This window comes from Ammospiza nelsoni, chromosome 30 (genome assembly GCF_027579445.1).
Source record: "Ammospiza nelsoni isolate bAmmNel1 chromosome 30, bAmmNel1.pri, whole genome shotgun sequence".
Classification (NCBI taxonomy): domain Eukaryota; kingdom Metazoa; phylum Chordata; class Aves; order Passeriformes; family Passerellidae; genus Ammospiza; species Ammospiza nelsoni.
The window spans coordinates 4,869,232-4,888,688 of NC_080662.1; the positions used below are offsets into that span (position 1 = coordinate 4,869,232).

The 19,457-nt window shown below is 56.3% G+C and overlaps 1 protein-coding gene across 9 annotated transcripts; it reads right to left on the bottom strand.

The window, feature by feature from the left end:
- Positions 1 to 103: 103 nt before the first annotated feature.
- DMTN (dematin actin binding protein) lies at positions 104 to 19,391 on the bottom strand. 9 transcript variants are annotated; one of them, XM_059490791.1, is made up of 17 exons: positions 19,212 to 19,226; positions 15,951 to 16,003; positions 14,725 to 14,778; positions 10,827 to 10,898; positions 10,491 to 10,650; positions 8,793 to 8,948; positions 7,947 to 7,991; positions 7,758 to 7,866; positions 6,773 to 6,829; positions 6,539 to 6,691; positions 6,342 to 6,451; positions 5,514 to 5,619; positions 4,686 to 4,747; positions 4,525 to 4,573; positions 3,070 to 3,129; positions 2,078 to 2,158; positions 104 to 462 (listed from the first exon to the last, which is right to left on the bottom strand). In XM_059490791.1, exons 6-17 carry the CDS (start codon positions 8,940 to 8,942, stop codon positions 119 to 121), a joined length of 1,326 nt encoding a protein of 441 aa, XP_059346774.1. In that variant the 5' UTR covers positions 8,943 to 8,948; positions 10,491 to 10,650; positions 10,827 to 10,898; positions 14,725 to 14,778; positions 15,951 to 16,003; positions 19,212 to 19,226; the 3' UTR covers positions 104 to 118. The 9 variants fall into 9 exon arrangements, with proteins under 9 accessions (XP_059346774.1, XP_059346773.1, XP_059346770.1 ...); XM_059490790.1 differs by lacking the exon at positions 19,212 to 19,226 and adding an exon at positions 16,693 to 16,709 and having other exon boundaries at positions 10,827 to 10,901; XM_059490792.1 differs by lacking the exon at positions 10,491 to 10,650 and adding an exon at positions 3,310 to 3,317 and having other exon boundaries at positions 110 to 462; positions 10,827 to 10,901; positions 19,212 to 19,391.
- Between the last annotated feature and the right edge of the window lie 66 nt (positions 19,392 to 19,457).

Genomic DNA, 19,457 nt, shown 5'->3' on the forward strand with positions numbered 1-19,457 from the left:
CTCCCTGTGCCAGGCAAGTTTGTGCCCCCCCAGCTCCCCATGCCAGGCAGGTTCAACGTCCCCAGCCCCATCCATGCCAGGCAGGTTCGATGCCCCCATCTCCCCATGCCAGGCAGGTTCAATCCCCCCCATTCCCCCGTGCCAGGCGGGTTGGAGCCCCCCAATCCCACCAGGATTGAGGTGGGAGGCGCAGATTTGGGGGGCGCAAGTTTTGGGGGGCACAGATTTGAGGGGCTGGAGGAGGAGCTGTGGGGGGAACCCCAATAAAAACCGGCTGGGGAGCCCTGAAGCGATTCCACGGCGCGACACGGACGGAGCTGTCCCGAGGAGGAGGAGGAGGAGGAGGGCTCAGAAGAGGAAGGCTTTCTTCTTCAGCTCGTTGCGCTTCCACAGCGCCAGCTTGCCAAACTCCTCCGGCGACATCTCGAACACCTTGAGGAAATCCTCGGGGGACAGGTGGCGCTGCAGGGGAGGGGACAGAGGTTGGTGACACGGATAAGAGATGGTGACACGGACAGGGGTCGGTGACACGGATAGAGGATGGTGACACGGACAGGGGACGGTGACACCAATAGAGGATGGTGACACGGACAGAGGTTGGTGAGATGGACAGGGGACGGTGACACCAATAGAGGTTGGTGACACAGACAGGGGACGGTGACACCAATAGAGGATGGTGACACGGACAGGGGACGGTGACACAGACAGGGAACGGTGACACCAATAGAGATTGGTGACACAGACAGGGGACGGTGACACAGACAGGGGACAGTGACACAGACAGGGGACAGTGACACAGATAGGGGACAGTGACACGGATAGGGGACGGTGACATGGACAGTGGTTGGTGACACCCATAGAGCTTGATGACACGGACAGGGGACGGTGGCACAGGTAGAGGATGGTGACACGGACACGGGATGGTGACACACCCAGAGGATGGTGACACGGACCGGGGACGGTGACACTAATGGAAGATGGTGACACAGACAGGGAATGGTGACATGGATAGAGGATGGTGACACGGACAGGGGACGGTGACACCAATAGAGATTGGTGACAGACAGGGGACGGTGACACAGATAGGGGACAGTGACACGGATAGGGGACAGTGACATGGACAGAGGTTGGTGACATAATAGAGGTTGGTGACATGGACGGGGGACGGTGACACAACTGGAGGATGGTGACACAGAGGATGGTGACACGGACAGGGGATGGTGGCACAGATAGAGGATGGTGACACAGACACGGGATGGTGACACACCCAGAGGATGGTGACGTGGACAGAGGATGGTGACACCAATGGGAGATGGTGACACAGACAGGGAATGGTGACATGGATAGAGGTTGGTGACATGGACAGGGGACGGTGACACCAATAGAGATTGGTGACAGACAGGGGACGGTGACACAGATAGGGGACAGTGACACGGATAGGGGACAGTGACACGGACAGAGGTTGGTGACATAATAGAGGTTGGTGACATGGACGGGGGACGGTGACACAACTGGAGGATGGTGACACAGAGGATGGTGACACAGACACGGGATGGTGACACACCCAGAGGATGGTGACGTGGACAGAGGATGGTGACACCAATGGAAGATGGTGACACAGACAGGGAATGGTGACATGGATAGAGGTTGGTGACACGGACAGGGGACGGTGGCACCAATAGAGGATGGTGACACGGACACGGGATAGTGACCCGGAGAGGGGACGGTGACACGGACATTGGATAGTGACACAGATAGAGAATGGTGACACAGACAGGGGATGGTGACATGGACACGGGATATTGACATGGACAGGGGATGGTCACATGGATAGGAGTTGGTGACACGGACAGGGGATGGTGACACGGACATTGGATAGTGACACAGATAGAGCATGGTGTCATGGACAGGGGATGGTGACACAACTGGAGGATGGTGACACAGATAGAGGGCAGTGACACACCCGGAGGATGGTGACACAGATAGAGAATGGTGACACGGACAGGAGTTGGTGACACGGACAGGGGACGGTGACACCCCCAGAGCCCCCCCGAGGGTGACAGTGACACAGCCCCACCTCCAGCCTGGTCCTGTCCACGCCGGGCGGGAGCTTCACTCGGCCTCGGTTCGTCACCATCAGCATCTCGTAGGGGTAAATCTGGAAAAACGGGGAGAGAAATGGGGGATTCGGGTTTCCAAACGAGCTGTGGGGCTGATAAAACCGGCGCTGGGAGGTAAAAAAACAATGGGAAGGATTCCACTGATTGAGGAATGGAAAAAGAGATATTTGCTTTTACAAATAAACTGATTTTTTACAAGTAAACTGATTTTCGTTTTGCTGAGAAATGAAATTGGATATTGAAAGATGAAAGAAACAATGGGGGAAAACCCTAAATTCCATAAGAATTAAAAATGAAAAGGGAGGGTTATGCATTAGAGGGGAATCTTTGGGATCAGGTGTTCTGGGAAGCCTGAACCTCTCAAGTACCTCAGAAATGGGGGAAAACCCTAAATTCCATAAGAATTAAAAATGAAAAGGCAGGGTTATACATTAGAGGGGAATCGTTTGGATCAGGTATATCGGGGAGTCTGAACCTCTCAAGTACCCCAGAAATGGGGAAAGAGAGAAGGGAAATGTGGCTGGAAATCGGGATAAAAAGGGAGGCTGCATCCTCAAAACTTGGAGAGACCCCAGGGGATGCCCCATGGCCTCTGCCTTGATTGGAATAAAGTCAAAGGACTCCTCTGTCTCCTTTTTGGACACAAACCTCTGGTGTCTGGGGATTCATTTTCCTAACAGGGAGGACACAGGGCTGTGAGAGCCTCCCCTGACCCCATCCAAGCCCCCCCAGCTCCATCCAAATCCCATCTAAACCCCATCCAAGCCCCCCCAGCCCCATCCAAACGCCCCAAAGCCCCATCCAAGGCCCCCAACCCCATCCAAGTCCCCCCAGCCCCCTCTAAGCCCCTCCTAGTCCCATCCAAGCCCCATCCAAGGCGAGCCCCCAACCCCATCCAAGCCCCTACCAATGCCCCCAACCCCATTTAAGCCCCCCCAGCCCCCCTCACCTTCTGCTCCAGCATGCTGGGCAGGGAGTTCCCTCTGTCCATCCGTCCCCGCTGGCCGTTCTGGGGGGGCAAACCTGAGGTCAGCCCGGCCCCCGCCCCAATTCCCCCCTCTTGAAGCCCGGGTGAGGAGCTCCAGGTCCCTCCCCCCTGCAGGGACCGTCCCGAGGTGGCCCCGGTGTCCCCTCCCCGCCCCCGTCACCGTTCCTGTGTCTCCGTGTCCGTGTCCAGGTGAGCTCTTACCTGCAGGGCTGCACAGAGAGAGGAGGGGGCTCAGCCCGGGGACCCCAACATTCTGCTGTGCCCCCGCATCCTACTGAGCTCGGGCTTGTGGCACCCTGCCGGTCCCTGAGACACCCCCACATCTCCAGGGACACACCCACACCTCCCAGGACATGCCAGCATCCCTCAGGACACCCCCACATTCCCAGGACACCCCCACACCTCCAGGACATCCCTCTAGGACACCCCCACATCTCCCAGAGCACACTCACATTCTTGGGGACATTCCCAGGGACATCTCCAGGGACACCCTCAGATCCCCAGGACTCCCCCAGACTCCCAGGATCACCCACACATCACCAGGGACATCCCCAGGACACCCCCACACCCTCAGGATACCCGCAGATCTCCGGGACACCCCCACATCTCCCAGAGCACACCCACATTCCTGGGGACACTCCCAAAACACCCCCACATCACCAGGGATACCCCCACATCACCAGGACACCCCCACATCCCCAAGAACATCCCCACATCACCAGGGACATCCCCAGGACACCCCCACATTCCGGGGGACATTCCCCGGGACACCCCCTGATCCCCAGGACACCCCCACCCTACCCGGGATCACCCCCACATCTCCAGGGCACTCCCACACTCCCAGGGACACCCCCCCACATCCCCAAAACATCCCCACATCTCTGCAGGACGTTCCAGCATCCACAGGACACCCCCACATCTTCCAGAGCACCCCCACATTCCTGGGAACATCACCTTGGACACCCCCACAGTCCCAGGATCACCCCCACATCCCCAAGGACGCCCCCAGACCCGCAGGGACACCTCCACATTTCCTAAAACACCCCCACATCACCAGGGACACCCCTACAGCCCCAGGACACCCCCACATCACCAAGGACACCCTCAGACCCCCAGGGACATCCCCACATTCCCAGGGACACCCTCAGAATACCTCCACACCCCCAGGACACCCCCAGAATACCTCCACACCCCCAGGGACACACCCACATTCCCAGGGACACACCCACATTCCCAGGGACACCCCCAGAATACCTCCACACCCCCAGGACACCCCCAGGGACACACCCACATTCCCAAGGACACCCCCACATCTCCAGGGACACCCCAGGATCACCCCCACACCCCCAGGGACACACCCACATTCCCAGGGACACCCCCACATCTCCAGGGACACCCCCAGTCCCTGCCCCTCACCAGGGCTCCCCTTCTCGCTCCCCGCCGAGCCGAACTCTGCTGACTGCAGCTGTGGGGGACAGGGACAGACACAGGGACAGGGTCGCAGGGGTGACCCCAACCCCTGAGCAGCCTGGGGTGACCCCAGCAGCGTTGGGGGGGGACAGGTGACAGTCGCTTACCCGGGTGAGGGTGCTCCGGCCGGAGGCGGGGAGGGAGGAGCTCTTGGAGCTCGTGTGGAGGGCTGGGAGAGAGGCAGAGGGAGAGTCAGGGACATTTGGGGACAGGTAGGGACCTTTGGGGATATTTAGGGACAGGCAGGGACAGGAAGGGACTTTTGGGGACAGTCAGGCACGGGTAGGGATGGGCCGAGACTGCCAGGGACCTTTGGGGACATTTAGGGACAGGCAGGGACCACCAGGAATGGGCAGAGACCATCAGGGACCACCAAAGATGGGCAGAGACTTGTAGGGACCTTTAGGGACAGGCAGGGATGGGTAGGGACCATCAGGGACAGGCAGGGACTGGCAGGGACATTTAGGGACAGGCAGGGATGTGTAGGGACCATCAGGGACAGGCAGGGACTGGCAGGGACCTTTAGGGACAGGCAGGGATGGGCAGAGAAGGATGGGGACATTTAGGAATTGGCAGGGACAGGCAGGAATCTTTAGGGACCTTTAGGGATGGGCAGGGACAGGCAGAAACCTGTAGGGACAGGCAGAGACCATCAGGGATGGGCAGGGACATTTAGGGACAGGGAGGGACCACCAGGGACGGGCAGGGAGCTTTAGGAACATTGAGGGCCAGGCAGGGGTGGGCAGAGACCATCAGGGGAGGGCTGGGACTTTTAGGAACCTTTAGGGACAGGCAGGGGTAATCAGGGACGGGCAGGGATGAAGGCAGGGATTTGTGAGGTGCAGGTGGGGTTTGGAAGGTACAGGCGGGATTTGGGGTGCAGGCACCCAGAAATGAGGAGGGAAAGGGCCGGGGTTCAGAACCATCCCACTCACACGTGTGGAAAGGCGTCCGGTCCGGCAGCGAGCGGGTTTTCCTCCGGATCGGGAGCGACTTCTCCATCTCCTCCTTCAGGATCAGCTTCCCGAGGTTGGAGGTGACCTGGGAACCGAGGAACCTCATTGGGATCGGTGCCATCACCCCCAGCCCCCTAAAACTGCCACCAAGGGACCCCCATTGGCATCAGTGCCATTGTCCCCAGTCCCCCAAAGCTGCCACCAAGGGACCCCCATTGGGATCGGTGCCAGCATCCGCAGCCCCTCAGAGCTGCCACCAAGGATTGAATTAATTTTAATTTATTTTAAATTTATTTTAATTTAATTTATTTTTATTTCATTTTTATCCCAACTCCTGTTGGGATTGGTGCCAGTGTCCCCCCAAAGCTGCCACCAAGGGACCTCTGTTGGGATTGGTGCCATCACTCCCAGAGGTGCCACCAAGGGACCTCTGTTGGGATGGGTGCCATCACCCCCAGCCCCTCAGAGGTGCCACCAAGGATTGAATTAATTTAAATTTATTTTTAATTTAATTTAATTTATTTTTATCCCAACCCCTGTTGGGATTGGTGCCATCACTCCCAGCCCCTCAGAGGTGCCACCAAGGGACCTCGTTGGGATCAGTGCCAGTGTCCCCTCAGAGGTGCCACCAAAGGACCCCAACTGGGATCAGTGCCAGCTCTCCCAGTCCCCAGAGGTGCCACCAAGGGATCCCCATTGGGACATCCAATGCCAGCGCCCTCAGCCTCCCAAAGATGCCACCAAGGAACACCCATTGGGATCGGTCCCATCACCCCCAGCCCCTCAGAGGTGCCACCCAGCCCTGACCTTGCTCAGCTCCTGCCTCTGGAGCTCCCGCAGGTTCTTCATCTCCTCGGTCAGATCCTCATCCTCCTCCTCGCCTCTCTTGGACGCCATCCGCCTCCTCCACTCCGTCTCTGCGGGAAAAGGGACAAAGGGACATTCCAGCCATTCCCACCCCACCTGGGGTCTCCGGGAGGGAAGAGCCCCCTGGTGCCACCTACCCACGACGGCCAGCGAGGGGGGGCAGGGCCAGTAGTCGGTCTCGATCTTGGCGGGCTGGTTGGGGTCTGGGGGCTGCGCCGCCGGGAATTTGGAGGATTCGATGATCAGGTCCTCGATGAGATGCTTCCCGTGGTGGGCGCTGGAATGGTGGTCTGGGGGCACAGCGGGGGTGAGGGGGCGTTCCTGGGGTGCCCCATCCCATGGGATGGACCCCCTGCCCTCCCCACACTCACCTTTCTGCCGGTAGATCGGGGGCTTCTTGTAAATGTTGAGCTCTGTGGTGTCGGTCTCTGGGGGGAAAGGGAGGTTTGGGGTTGGGAGTGGGAACTCGTGGGGTTGGGAATTTATGGGATTGGGAATGGGAATTTGTGGGGTTGGGAGTGGGAGTTCAAGGGATTGGGAGTGGGAATTTGTGTGGTTGGGAATGGGAGTTCAAGGGATTGGGAGTGGGAATTTATGGGATTGGGAACTCATGGGATTGGGAATTTATTGGGTTGGGATTGGGAGCTCATGGGGTTGGGAATGGGAGTTCATGGCATTGTTATTGGAAACTCTGGGGTTAGGATTGGGAACCCATGGGGTTGGGAATGGGAGTTCATGAGATTGGGAAATCATGGGAATGGGAGTTCATGGGGTTGGGATTGGGAACTCTGGGGTTGGGACTGGGAGCTCATGGGGTTTGGAAGGGGAATTTACGGGGTTGGGAATGGGAACTCATGGGAATGGGAGTGGGAATTTACGGGATTGGGAATGGGAGTTCATGAGATTGGGAGCTCATGGGGTTGAGAATGGGAGCTCATGGGGCAGGGAATGGGAGTTCATGGAATTGGGAATGGGAATTTATGGGGTTGGGAATGGGAGCTCAGGGAATTGGGAGCTCATGGGGTTGGGAACACACGGAATTGGGAGTGGAAGCTGATAGGGTTGGGAGTGGGAGTTCTTGGAGTTGGGAATGGGAACTCATGGGCTTGGGAGTAGGAATTTATGAGGTGGGGAATGGGAGCTCATGGGATTGGGAGTGGGAACTCACAGGGTTGGGAGTGGGAGTTGGTGGGGTTGGGAATGGGAACTCATGCGATTAGGAATGGGAGTTTATGGGGCTGGGAACACACGGGGTTGGGAATGGGAGGTGATGGGATTGGCAGGAGGCTCCAGGGCAGCCTGGCTGGCCCGGGCAGTGCCGGGGTCCCGTTTGGGGTGCCGGGGCGGTTCCGTTACCGGGGCGGTGGAAGTGCTGGACGCTGCTGCGGGTGGGCGCGGGGCCCTGGCGCGAGGGGGGCAGCGGGGTGCTGCTGGGGGGGCGGCTCTCCAGCCACTCCCGGATCACCTGCGGGAAACGGGATCGGGGTCAGAGACCCCCCCCAGGTCAGCGCCACCCCCTCATCCCACAGCAGGGCCAGCACTCACCTCTGGAGACGGAGGAGGAGACATGGATTTGGGAGACAGGGAGCGCTGCAGAAGGCAAGGATTGAAGTAATTTTAATTTATTTTTAATTTATTTTAATTAATTTTTAGATTAATTACAAAATATAAAAATAATATTATTAATATAATATCATACAATATAATTAAATGTAATATAGTGTAACATTATACATTATATTATTATTTATATTATGATTTATTGTGCAATATAACACATTATATTATAATTTATTTTTATAAATTATACAATGTATTATAATGTATTATAATATAATAGTATATATAATAAAATGTAATGTAATATAATACATTACATTTTAATTAATTTTATTAATTATTTTAATTTATTTTTAATAATTATAAAATATAAAAATAATATGATTAATAGAATATAATGTAATGTAATATAATATAATATAATGTAATGTGATAAAATGGAATGGAATACAATGTAATATAATGTAATATAATGTATATTATATACTGAATTAATATAGTATTAAATATATTAAATATTATAATTATAAAGCATTATTTTATTTATAATAAAATTTTCTTTATTGCTAATTTCTTTTTAAATTTTATTTTATTTTTTATTCACTTTATTTTAATTATTTTTAATTACTTTTAATGAATTTCACGGTTTTAACTGAATCTCAACAACTTTAACAACCTTCACGAGCTGTCACGAATTATAATGACTTTTAATCAACTTCAGCTATTTTTCTGCTGGAATTTTTTCCTATCATTCTAGAATTCTAATCCATCATGTTGATTCTTCTTTCCAGGTGGGATTTATCCAAAAAACCCCTGGAAATTCCCGCTCACCTCCCGGCTGCGGGGCAGCTCCACGTGCTCCATCAGCGAGTAGGTGAAGTGGGGCTCGTAGATCATCAGGTCGGGGCGTTCAATGTCCAGGATGGCTTTGTCCTTGGGGATGGCAGCCAGGTCCTTGTAGCCCAGGACCTCGTTGTCCATTTTGGCCTGGAAGGAAAAGAAAATGCCTTTATTTGTGGTGCAGAAGGGAATTTTGGGAAATTCCGGGAATTTTTTGTAAGGTACTTGGAGCTCATGGGATCAGGAGCTCACGGGATTGTGAATAACGGGATTGTAGCCCAGAACCTCATCGTCCATTTTGGCCCGGAATGAAGGGAAAATGCCTTCATTCGGGGTGCAGAAAGGAGATTTTGGGAAATTTTGGGAATTTTTTGTAAGGTACTTGGAGCTCAATGGGGTTGGGAATGGATACTCATGAGATTGGGAGCTCACGGGATTGTGAATAATGGGATTGTAGCCCCGAACCTCGTTGTCCATTTTGGCCTGGAAAGAAGGGAAAACACCTTGATTTGGGGGGCAGAAGTGAATTTTTGGGAAATTTAGGGAGTTTTTTATAAGGTCCTTGTACCCCAGGACCTCGTTGTCCATTTTGGCCTGGAATGAAGGGAAAAAGTCATTTGGGGTGCAGAAGGGAATTTTTGGGATTTTTTTACAAGGTCCTTCTACCCCAGGACCTCATTGTCCATTTTGGGAATTTTTGGGAAATTTAGGCAATTTTTAAAGGGGTCCTTGTAGCCGACGACCTCAATGTCCATTTTGGTCTGGAATGAAGAGAAAATGCCTTCATTTGAGGTGGAGAAAGGAATTTTTGGGATTTTTTTTACAAGGTCTTTGTAGCCCAGGACCTCATTGACCATTTTGGGAATTTTTGGGAAATTTAGGGAATTCTTTATAAGGTCCTTGTACTCCAAGACCTCGTTGTCCATTTTGGCCTGGAAGGAAAAGAAAACGCCTTCATTTGGTGTGCAGAAGGGAATTTTTGGGGAATTTTAGGGAATTTTTTACAAGGTCCTTGGAAGCTCATGGGATTGGGAAACATGGGATTGTAGCCCAGGACCTCATTGTCCATTTTGGGAATTTTTGGGAAATTTAGGGAATTCTTTATAAGGTCCTTGTACTCCAAGACCTCGTTGTCCATTTTGGCCTGGAAGGAAAAGAAAACGCCTTCATTTGGTGTGCAGAAGGGAATTTTTGGGGAATTTTAGGGAATTTTTTACAAGGTCCTTGGAAGCTCATGGGATTGGGAAACATGGGATTGTAGCCCAGGACCTCATTGTCCATTTTGGGAATTTTTGGGAAATTTAGGGAATTTTTGGGAAATTTAGGGAATTCTTTATAAGGTCCTTGTACTCCAAGACCTTGTTGTCCATTTTGGCCTGGAATGAAGGGAAAACGCCTTCATTTGGGGTTCAGAAGGGAATTTTGGGGAGTTTTTTTACAAGGTCTTTGTAGCCCAGGACCTCATTGACCATTTTGGGAATTTTTGGGAAATTTAGGGAATTTTTTACAAGGCCTTTGTAGCCCAGGACTTCATTGTCCATTTTGGCCTGGGAGGAAGGGAAAACACCTTCATTTGGGGTGCAGAAGGGAATTTTTAGGAATTTTTTACAAGGTCCTTCTACTCCAGGACCTCATTGGCTATTTTGGGAATTTCAGGCAATTTTTAAAGGGATCCTTGTACCCCGGGACCTTGTTGTCACGTTGGCCTGGAATGAAAAGACAACATCTTCATTTGGGGTGCAGAAGGGAATTTTTTGGGAAATTCAGGTAATTTTTTACGAGGTCCTTGGGAGCTCATGGCATTGGCAATCACGGAATTGTTGCCCAGCACCTCGTTGTCCATTTTGGCCTGGAATGAAAAGAAACCACCTCGATTTGGAGCGCAGAAGGGAATTTTTTGGGGGAAATTCAGGATTCGCACCTTCCAAGGCCGTGCTGGGGGGAATGGGGATGGTTTTGGGGGGTCCCATCCCGACCTCCTCAGGGATTTAGGGGTGAGGTGGGGAGCTGGGAACGGCTCCTTACCACGATGCTGGAGGGAGAGCCGGGAACGCTGGATCCGCGGGAAGAGCAGACGCTCCCAGGGGAGGTCAGAGGCTGCTGGATGGAAAATGGGGAGGGGGCTCAGCCCAGGAAGGGGCTCAGGGGGGTTTGGGGACACCCCTGTGTCAGAATTCGGGGCATCTGTCTGTCTGTCCTTGCTCAAACCCCTGCCAGGGGGCTCAGAGACCCCCACACAGAGCCTAAGGCCCCTGTGATTTTGATTTTAACCCATGGGAAAAAAATTTACCAATTTTATATGAAGGCCTGCAAGCTACGACAGTTTAAGTAGAATGATAATGAATTTATCATGGGGTGAAAAAAATGGATTTTTTGGGGTTTTTAGAATGGGGGCTCAGAGATCTTGGCACAGAGCTCAAGACCCCTGTGGCTTTGATTTAGCCCTTGGAAAAAAAAATTACCAAGAATTACAAGTCAAAAGAGTTTAAGTAGAATAATTGTTAGTTGTCATGGGGTGAAAAATTTGATTTTTTGGGGGTTTTGAGAATGGGGGCTCAGAGACCCTGGCACAGAGCTCAAGAGACCTGAGATTTTGATTTTAACCCATGGAAAAAAAAATTACCAATTTTATATGAAGACCTGCAAGCCATGAAAGTTTAAGTGGAATGAGAGTGAATTTATCATGGGATGAAAAAATTGATTTTTTGGGGTTTTTAGAATGGGGGCTCAGGGATCTTGGCACAGAGCCCAAGACCCCTGTGCCTTTGATTTAGCCCTTGAAAAACAAAATAATTACCAAGAATTACAAGTCAAAAGAGTTTAAGTAGAATAATTGTTAGTTGTCATGGGGTGAAAAATTTGATTTTTTGGGGGTTTTGAGAATGGGGCCTCAGAGACCCTGGCACAAAGCTCAAGAGACCTGAGATTTTGATTTTAACCCATGGAAAAAAAAATTACCAATTTTATATGAAGACCTGCAAGTCATGAAAGTTTAAGGGGAATGAGAATGAATTTATCATGGGGTGAAAAAATGGATTTTTGGGGGTTTTTAGAATGGGGGCTCAGGGATCTTGGCACAGAGCTCAAGACCCCTGTGCCTTTGATTTAGCCCTTGGAAAAAAATAAATTACCAAGAATTACAAGTCAAAAGAGTCAAAAGAAGAAACAATTACAAAGAATTACAAGTAGAATGATAGTTTATCACAGGGTGGAAAATAGATTTTTTGGGGTTTTTAGAATGGGGGCTCAGAGACCCTGGCACAGAGCTCAAGAGACCTGAGATTTTGATTTTAACCCATGGAAAAAAAAATTACCAACCTTAGATGAGGATCTGCAAGGCACAAAAGTCTAAGTAGAATAATAATTAGTTTGTCATGGGGTGAAAATTTTGATTTTTTGGGGTTTTTAGAATGGGGGCTCAGAGACCCTGGCACAGAGCTCAAGACACCTCAGATTTTGATTTTAACCCATGGAAAAAATTACCAACTTTAGATGAAGACCTGCAAGCCACAAATGTCTAAGCAGAATAATAATTAGTTTGTCATGGGGTGAAAAATTTGATTTTTGGGGGTTTTTAGAATGGAGGTTGAGGGGGCAAGATGGAGGAATCTGGGCATGTCCAGCCGTTCTCCTTCTTCTTCTTCTTGGCCTCCATCTCCTGCTGTGATGGTGGCACTCACAGGTTGGTTTAGAGTAGGAGCTCACTGTCTAACACAGGTGATAGGTATTGGGAAATAATTGTTAATATTGTACACGTAGTTTTTAGTATAAAAAGATAACCGAGGGTGTGAGAGTGCTTCTGTCTGTCCTGCTGAATAAAACTTGGCTGGACAGAGGAAGGATTTTATAGATAAAATACACTAAGCGACATTGAGAATGAAGATAGAAGAGTTCTGACTCCTTTTTTGACTGCTGGGGTGGGAAAAGAGACTTTAGCACATCTGGGGGTCACTGTGGGAAGGGGAGAACCCGATCCCCCCGTGTGCAGACATCTTTTATGGAAAAGCCTTTCCTTAGGATTTTTCCTCCTGAGAAGCTGAGAGGGCTCAGGAACAAAATGTAAACAATGATTATCTGCTGCTGTGGAATGCAACAGGTGCATCTGTGATTGGCCTCATGTGGTTGTTTCTAATTAATGGCCAATCACAGTCAGCTGGCTCAGACTCTCTGTCCCAGCCACAAACCTTTGTTATCATTTTTTCCTATTCTATTCTTAGCCGGCCTTCTGATGAAATCCTTCCTTCTATTCTTTTAGTATAGTTTTAATGTAATATATACCATAAAATAATCAATCAAGCCTTCTGAAGCACGGAGTCAGGCCCTCGTCCCTCCCCTCATCCTCAGACCCCTGTGAGCGCCATCACACCCCAGACCCCTGAGGGTGGGCATTTCTGGTGGCACGGGCAGGGAGGGACAGCAGGGAGGTGACAGCGCTCGGCCAGGACGCGCTGCCGCTAGATGGGGCTGCCAGGCTGGGCTGGAGAGGAGGAGGAGGAGGAAGGCAGAGCCCTGCTTGCAGCAGCCCAGGTCTGCCCCTGCCTTTGGTACCAGCCCCGTGTGCGTGCGGGGCACCCCATTAAACAGCACCCTGCCAGCACCCCCCGCACCTCCAGCACCCGGCCAGGACCCCCAGCACCCTCCCAGACCCCCAATGCCCTTTATTGAACCCCCAGAACCTTCTCTGGACCCCCAGCATCTCCAGCACCCTCCCAGACCCCCAACACCTTTCCTGGCACCCCAACGCCCTTTATTGAACCCCCAGAACTTTCTCTGGACCCCCAGCACCTTCAGCACCCTCCCAGACCCCCAACACCTTTCCTGGACCCCCAGAACCTTCTCTTGAATCCCCCAGAACCTTCTCTGGACCCCCAGCACCCTCCCAGACCCTGCCCAGGCCCCAAACATCCTTCCCTGGACCTCCAAAACCTTCTCTGTACCCCCAACACCCTGCCGGAACCCACAGCACCTTCTGAGACCCCAGCACCTTTCCTGTACCCCCAACACCTTTTATTGGACCCCCAGAACCCCGTTCTGCATTCCCAGCACTTTTCCCACGCCCCCAGCGCTTTCTCTGTACCCCCAAAATCCTTTCTTGCACCCCCAGAAGCTTTCTGGGACCTCCAGAACCTTCTCTGGTGCCCCAGGCACCCCGTTCTCTACTCCAGTACCTTCCCTGGACCCCCAACACTCTTTATTGAACCCCCAGAACCTTCTCTGGACCCCCAGCACCCTCCCAGACCCCAGCACTTTTCCCGAACCCCCAACACCCTTTCCTGGAGCCCCAAAAGCTTCTCTGTACCCCCCCAACACCCTGGCAGGACCCACAGCACCTTCCCAGACCCAGCACTTTTCCCGGACACCCCAACACCTTTTATTGGACCCCCAATACCCTGCCTGCACCCCCAGCACCCCGTTCTGCACTCTCAGAACTCTCCCACACCCCCAGCGCTTTCTCTGTACCCCCAAAATCCTTTCTTGCACCCCCAGAAGCTTTCTGGGACCTCCAGAACCTTCTCTGGTGCCCCAGGCACCCCGTTCTCTGCCCCAGCACCTTGTTTGGTAGCCCAACACCTTTCCTGAAGCCCAGAACCGTCACCGGACCTCCAGAACCCTGTTCTGAACCCCCAGACCGACCCTCCTTGCGCCCCAGAACCCGCCTTGGACCCCTAAGATCTTCCCAGTCCCCCAAGACCCTCCCTGGACCCCCAGAGCGCTGTTCAGGACCCCCTTTACCCTCCTTGGAACCCCAAGACCTTTCTTGGACCCCCAAGACCCTCCCTGTACCCCCAAGACCCTCCTTGGACCCCAAACATCCTCCTGGGACCCCCAAGACCCTTCCCGGACGCCCCAGAACCCTGTTCTGGACCCCCAAGATCTTCCCAGCGCCCCTTTATCCTCCCTGTACCCCCAAACCCCCCCGTACCTTCTGCAGCCTTTCCATTCAGCCGCGGGCTGGGGCTGGGTCAGTCACAGGCGCCTGTGGGCACAGAGGGCACGGGGCACTGCCAGGGTGGGCACAGAGGGCACGGGGCACTGCCAGGGTGGGCACAGAGGGCACCGGGCACTGCCAGGGTGGGCACAGAGACCTCCAGGGGTTTGGGCACTGCCAGGGTGGGCACAGAGGACACGGGGCACTGCCAGGGTGGGCACAGAGGGCACGGGGCTTTGGGCACTGCCAGGGTGGGCACAGAGACCTCCAGGGGTTTGGGCACTGCCAGGGTGGGCACAGAGGGCACGGGGCACTGCCAAGGTGGGCACAGAGGGCACGGGACAGTGCCAGGGTGAGCACAGAGGGCACGGGGCTTTGGGCACTGCCAGGGTGGGCACAGAGGGCACGGGGCTTTGGGCACTGCCAGGGTGGGCACAGAGGGGTTTTGGGCACTGCCAGGGTGGGCACAGAGGGCACGGGGCACTGCCAGGGTGGGCACAGAGCCCCGCGGGGTTTTGGGCACTGCCAGGGTGGGCACAGAGACCCCCGGGCTGGAGGTCCCACATCCCACCACCCTCCTGGCACGGGCTGGGCACTGCAGGACCCACAGCGGGCACGGGGGTGGCACAGCCCCGGTGACAAATGAGGGTGGCACATCCCCACAGCGGGCACGGGGGTGGCACGATGACAGCACAGGGGTGGCACAGCCCCAGTGCCAAACGAGGGTGGCACGGCCCCAGTGCTGGCAGCAGGACAGGCCTGCCAGGAGGTGCCACTGTCCCCCAGGAAGGGCACAGGGGAAGAACAAGGAGGGGACAGGAAGGGGAACAAGTGAGGGGCAGGGAGGGGACAGGGACAAGTAGGGGACACCAAGGGACAGGCAGGGCATGGGTAAGGGACAGGGAGGGGACAGGGGACAGGCAGGGCACAGGTGAGGGGACAGGGAGGGGACAGGGAGGGGGACAGGGACAGGCAGGGGACACCAAGGGACAGGCAGGGCATAGGTAAGGGACAGGTGAGGGACAGGAGGGGAACAGTGAAGGGAGGGGACAGGTGAGGGACAGGCAGGGGACAAGCAGGGACAGGCAGGGGATAGGGAGGGTACAGGCAGGGACAGGCAGGGCAGAGGCAGGACAGTGACAAGGGACAGTGACAGGCAGGGCACAGTGACAGGCAGGGCAGAGGCAGGGGACAGTGACAGGAGGGGACCCCGCACTCACCGCTGCCTCCGTGGCTCCGCATCCCCCTGGGCGCTGGGGCTCGGCCGTTCCCTCTGCGGGGAGAGCACAGCGGTGCCGCTGAGCGGGGGCCAGCCCTGCCCCTGTCCCCACGCTGTCCCCGTGCCCGCCGCGTGTCCCTGCCCGCCCGTGCTGACCGTGTCGCCCTTTTGTCCCTCGTGCGGCCTCCAGAACCCTCCCCGGGCACGGGACGGGCCCGGCCGCGCCGCGGGGCCACAAAGGCGCTCACAAAGGGGAAAATTCCCCATTCTCCGCCAAATTCTCCTTTCGGGAGGGACGGAGTTGGAAGCAGCTCGTGCGACAGTGACAGCGACAGCAGCCCGGGCAGGGCACGGGGGTGGCACCGCCTTTGGGGACACCAAGCCCGCTGTCCCCAAGCGCAGATCGCGGGGATGGAGCGGGAGCATCCCCGGGCTGCCGGAGCCCTCCCTGGGGACCCCCCACCACAAAGACCCCCCAGACCCGCCCCGGAATGGGATTTAAGGCGCTGACCCCATCCCCAGCCCCGGGATCGGCGGCATGGGCAGTGCCCGAGCGGCACAAGGGCGGCATTGTCCGCTTGGGCACGGCCCTGAGCTCACAATTTCCAGCGCCGCACGGAGCCAGGCTCGCCCCCCGCCCCCGGTGGCGCTGCGGGGACACGGGAGGGACGCGGCGACACCGGAGGGACGCGGGGACGGCGAGGGGATGGAGGCGATGGCGGAGAACGAAAAGGAAAACAAACCCGATTCGGGCGTGCGGAGAGACGCCACAAAACTGGCGACAGGTGCCAGGCCCGCAGTGCCACCTCGGCCACCACTGTGCCCCCCCCCCGTGTCCCCAGAGCGCGGGGACAGCTTATCAGGAGCGGGCAGGAGCCACCGCCCCGCGTTCCCCATGGCAACGAGCGCCGATGGAACCGCGCCCGGCCCGAGATAAGCGCGGCTGTTTTGGGATTTTCCCGGCCAGGAGGGCTCGGGGGAGCGGGGACAGGAGGGGGGGACACAAGCAGCGTGTCCCCCCCTGTCAGGGAGACGCTGAGGGGACCGAAAGGAGCCGGGCAGGGCGCGTGGGAAGGGAGAGAGGGAGGAAGGAAGGAAGGATGGATGGACGGACGGACGGACAGGACACGTGCGGGCGGGGCTCACAGCGATGGAGGGGCGCCGGTGCCCCCCCCGGGAGCGGAGCCGGGGCTGCGCTGCCGCGGGAAGAGCTCGGTTCCCTCCTCCCCACCCCGAGGAAATCCGGATTTGACTTTTCGCAGCCGCCAAAGCCATCAGCGCCCGGCGCCGCGCCAGGAGCCAGGCCCTGAGAACCCCCAGGGGACCCCCGGCCTTCCTCCATCCTCCTCCTCCTCCTCCTCACCCCGCCGAGTGTCACCGAGCGCCCGAATTGCGGCGCGGCTCTCGCGGCTCGCAGCCAGCAGCGACACGGGGGGGGGACATTCGGGGTCACAAGTTCCCTGAACAGACGGATCCCGCCCGCCCTGAACGGTGTCCGGCGCTTCCCAGCCCGGCCCAGCCCTCCTCATCCTCCTCCTCCTCCTCCCAGCAAAGCTCCAAACAAACAGCGCAGCGAGGCCCGGAGCATCCTCCGCGCTCACCGGGGAAACTGAGGCACGGCCACACGCGGGGCCCCAGCGGCAACCTGAGCGCGACAGCGACAGCGGCTCCGCGACCCGCGCCCCGCCGGTGTCCGGTTCCTCCCTTGTCCTGTTTCTGTCCCCGGCCATCGCTGCCGTGTCACTGCCCCGCCACCACGGTGGCCTCCAAAGCCACCAAATGCCACCAGCTGCCACCCCCGGGCGTTTTTCCATCCGTGCCTCAGTTTCCCCGCACGGATGGGGAGGGGAAAGGGATGGTGGGGGGGGGGGGGGTATCAACAGCCCGCCCACCCCATCCCGGAGCGGATGGAGATGAAGGAGGAATTTCCACCTCCTCGTTTCCTCCCATCCGCGGAATCTGGGCCAGCGCAGCTTCCCCCGGCCCTGCCCTGCAGGTTTAAAGAGGGGGGAGACGCGGCCCGAACCCCAAAATCCTCGGGGATGATGGGGGGGGATCCTTGCTCGGCCCCCCTGTCCCGATGGCCACCCCACAGCCCCGCTCGGGGCCGCGCCTCACGTGGCTCCTAATCCGGGATTAGAGTGGGATTAGCCTGCTCATCCCGCACGCGGAGGGACCCGCTGGGGATGTGTGAGGAGGCCGCACCCTCCGCGCCTCCCCCTGAGGCTTTGGGGGAACCCCCGCACCCCAAAAAACCCCCCCAGGATCTGCCAACCCTTGGCTCTGCACGCCCAGCGTTGGGTACCCCGGGACTGGGGGGTCTGGGGTCACCCGGGGGCGGTCACACCTGACAGGACATCCAGGAGGGGCCCGGGGGTCCCAAAGTGGCCCTGGAACGACCCCAGCCTGGCACCCAGAGCCAGGAGCTGAACCCCCCCCAGAGAAAGCTCCATCCACGGCCAAGAGATTAGGGGGGACGCCCCAAATTTGCGCCCCAAATTCTGCCCCTAAATCCCCTCCCGATGCTCCGTGGGGTGGGGAAATGGGAATTTATTCTGCCCCGAAACCCAGCCCCGATGCTCCTCTAAATGGGAATTTATTCTGCCCCTAAATCCCCCCACGATGCTCCGTGGCAGGGGGGAAATGAGAATTTATTTTGCCTCTAAATCACCCCGCGATGCTCCATGGTGGTGCAGAAATTGGAATTTATTCTGCCCCTAAATCCACCCCCGATGCTCCACTAAATGGGAATTTATTCTGCCCCTAAATTCCCCCACAATGCTCTGTGGGGTGGGGAAAAGGGAATTTATTCTGCCCCTAAATCCCTCGCTAATGCTCCACTAAATGGGAATTTGGCCCCTCCGGGCTCTGCCAGGGGGGTTGGGGCACCCCAAAATTCCGCGTCCACCACGGCCAAGGAGCATCAAACCCTTCATGGATTTGGGGGGTTCCCCCCCAGCAGCAGCGCTGAGACCCCACAAATTCCCAATTTCCCTGCTCAGGTGGGGCTGGGCGGCCCCGGCCTCGTCCCTCGGCGATGTCCCCGGGGAGGGGACACGGGGGTGGCCCGGGGGGGCTCAGGGAGGGGTCCCCGCGTTCCTCCCCCCAGCGATGGGGACAAGGTGGGGACAAAACGTGTGTGTGGGGGGGAAAAAGCGACGGGAAAACGGAGAGCGGCCACCACCACCCGGCTCCCCCGGCACCCTCCGTGTCCCCACAGCGTCCCCAGCGTGTCCCCGTCCCCGCCGAGCCGCTCACTCACCCGAGGCCGCGCTCACCGCATCCCTGCGGGCCGATGCTCGCACCCAGCCCCCGACCGCGCGTGGGCTCCCGCGGGGGCTGCGGCGCATCCAGAGCCGTGAGAGCGGCGGAACGGGCGGGAGAACGGCGGAACGAGCCTATCACCCCCCGGCAGCCCGGCCCCGCCGCCGATAACCGCGCGGGGCGTGCGGGGGAGGCTGCGTGGGACGTGGGAGGGTGCGGGAGTGCGCGGCTGCCCGGGGAGGGG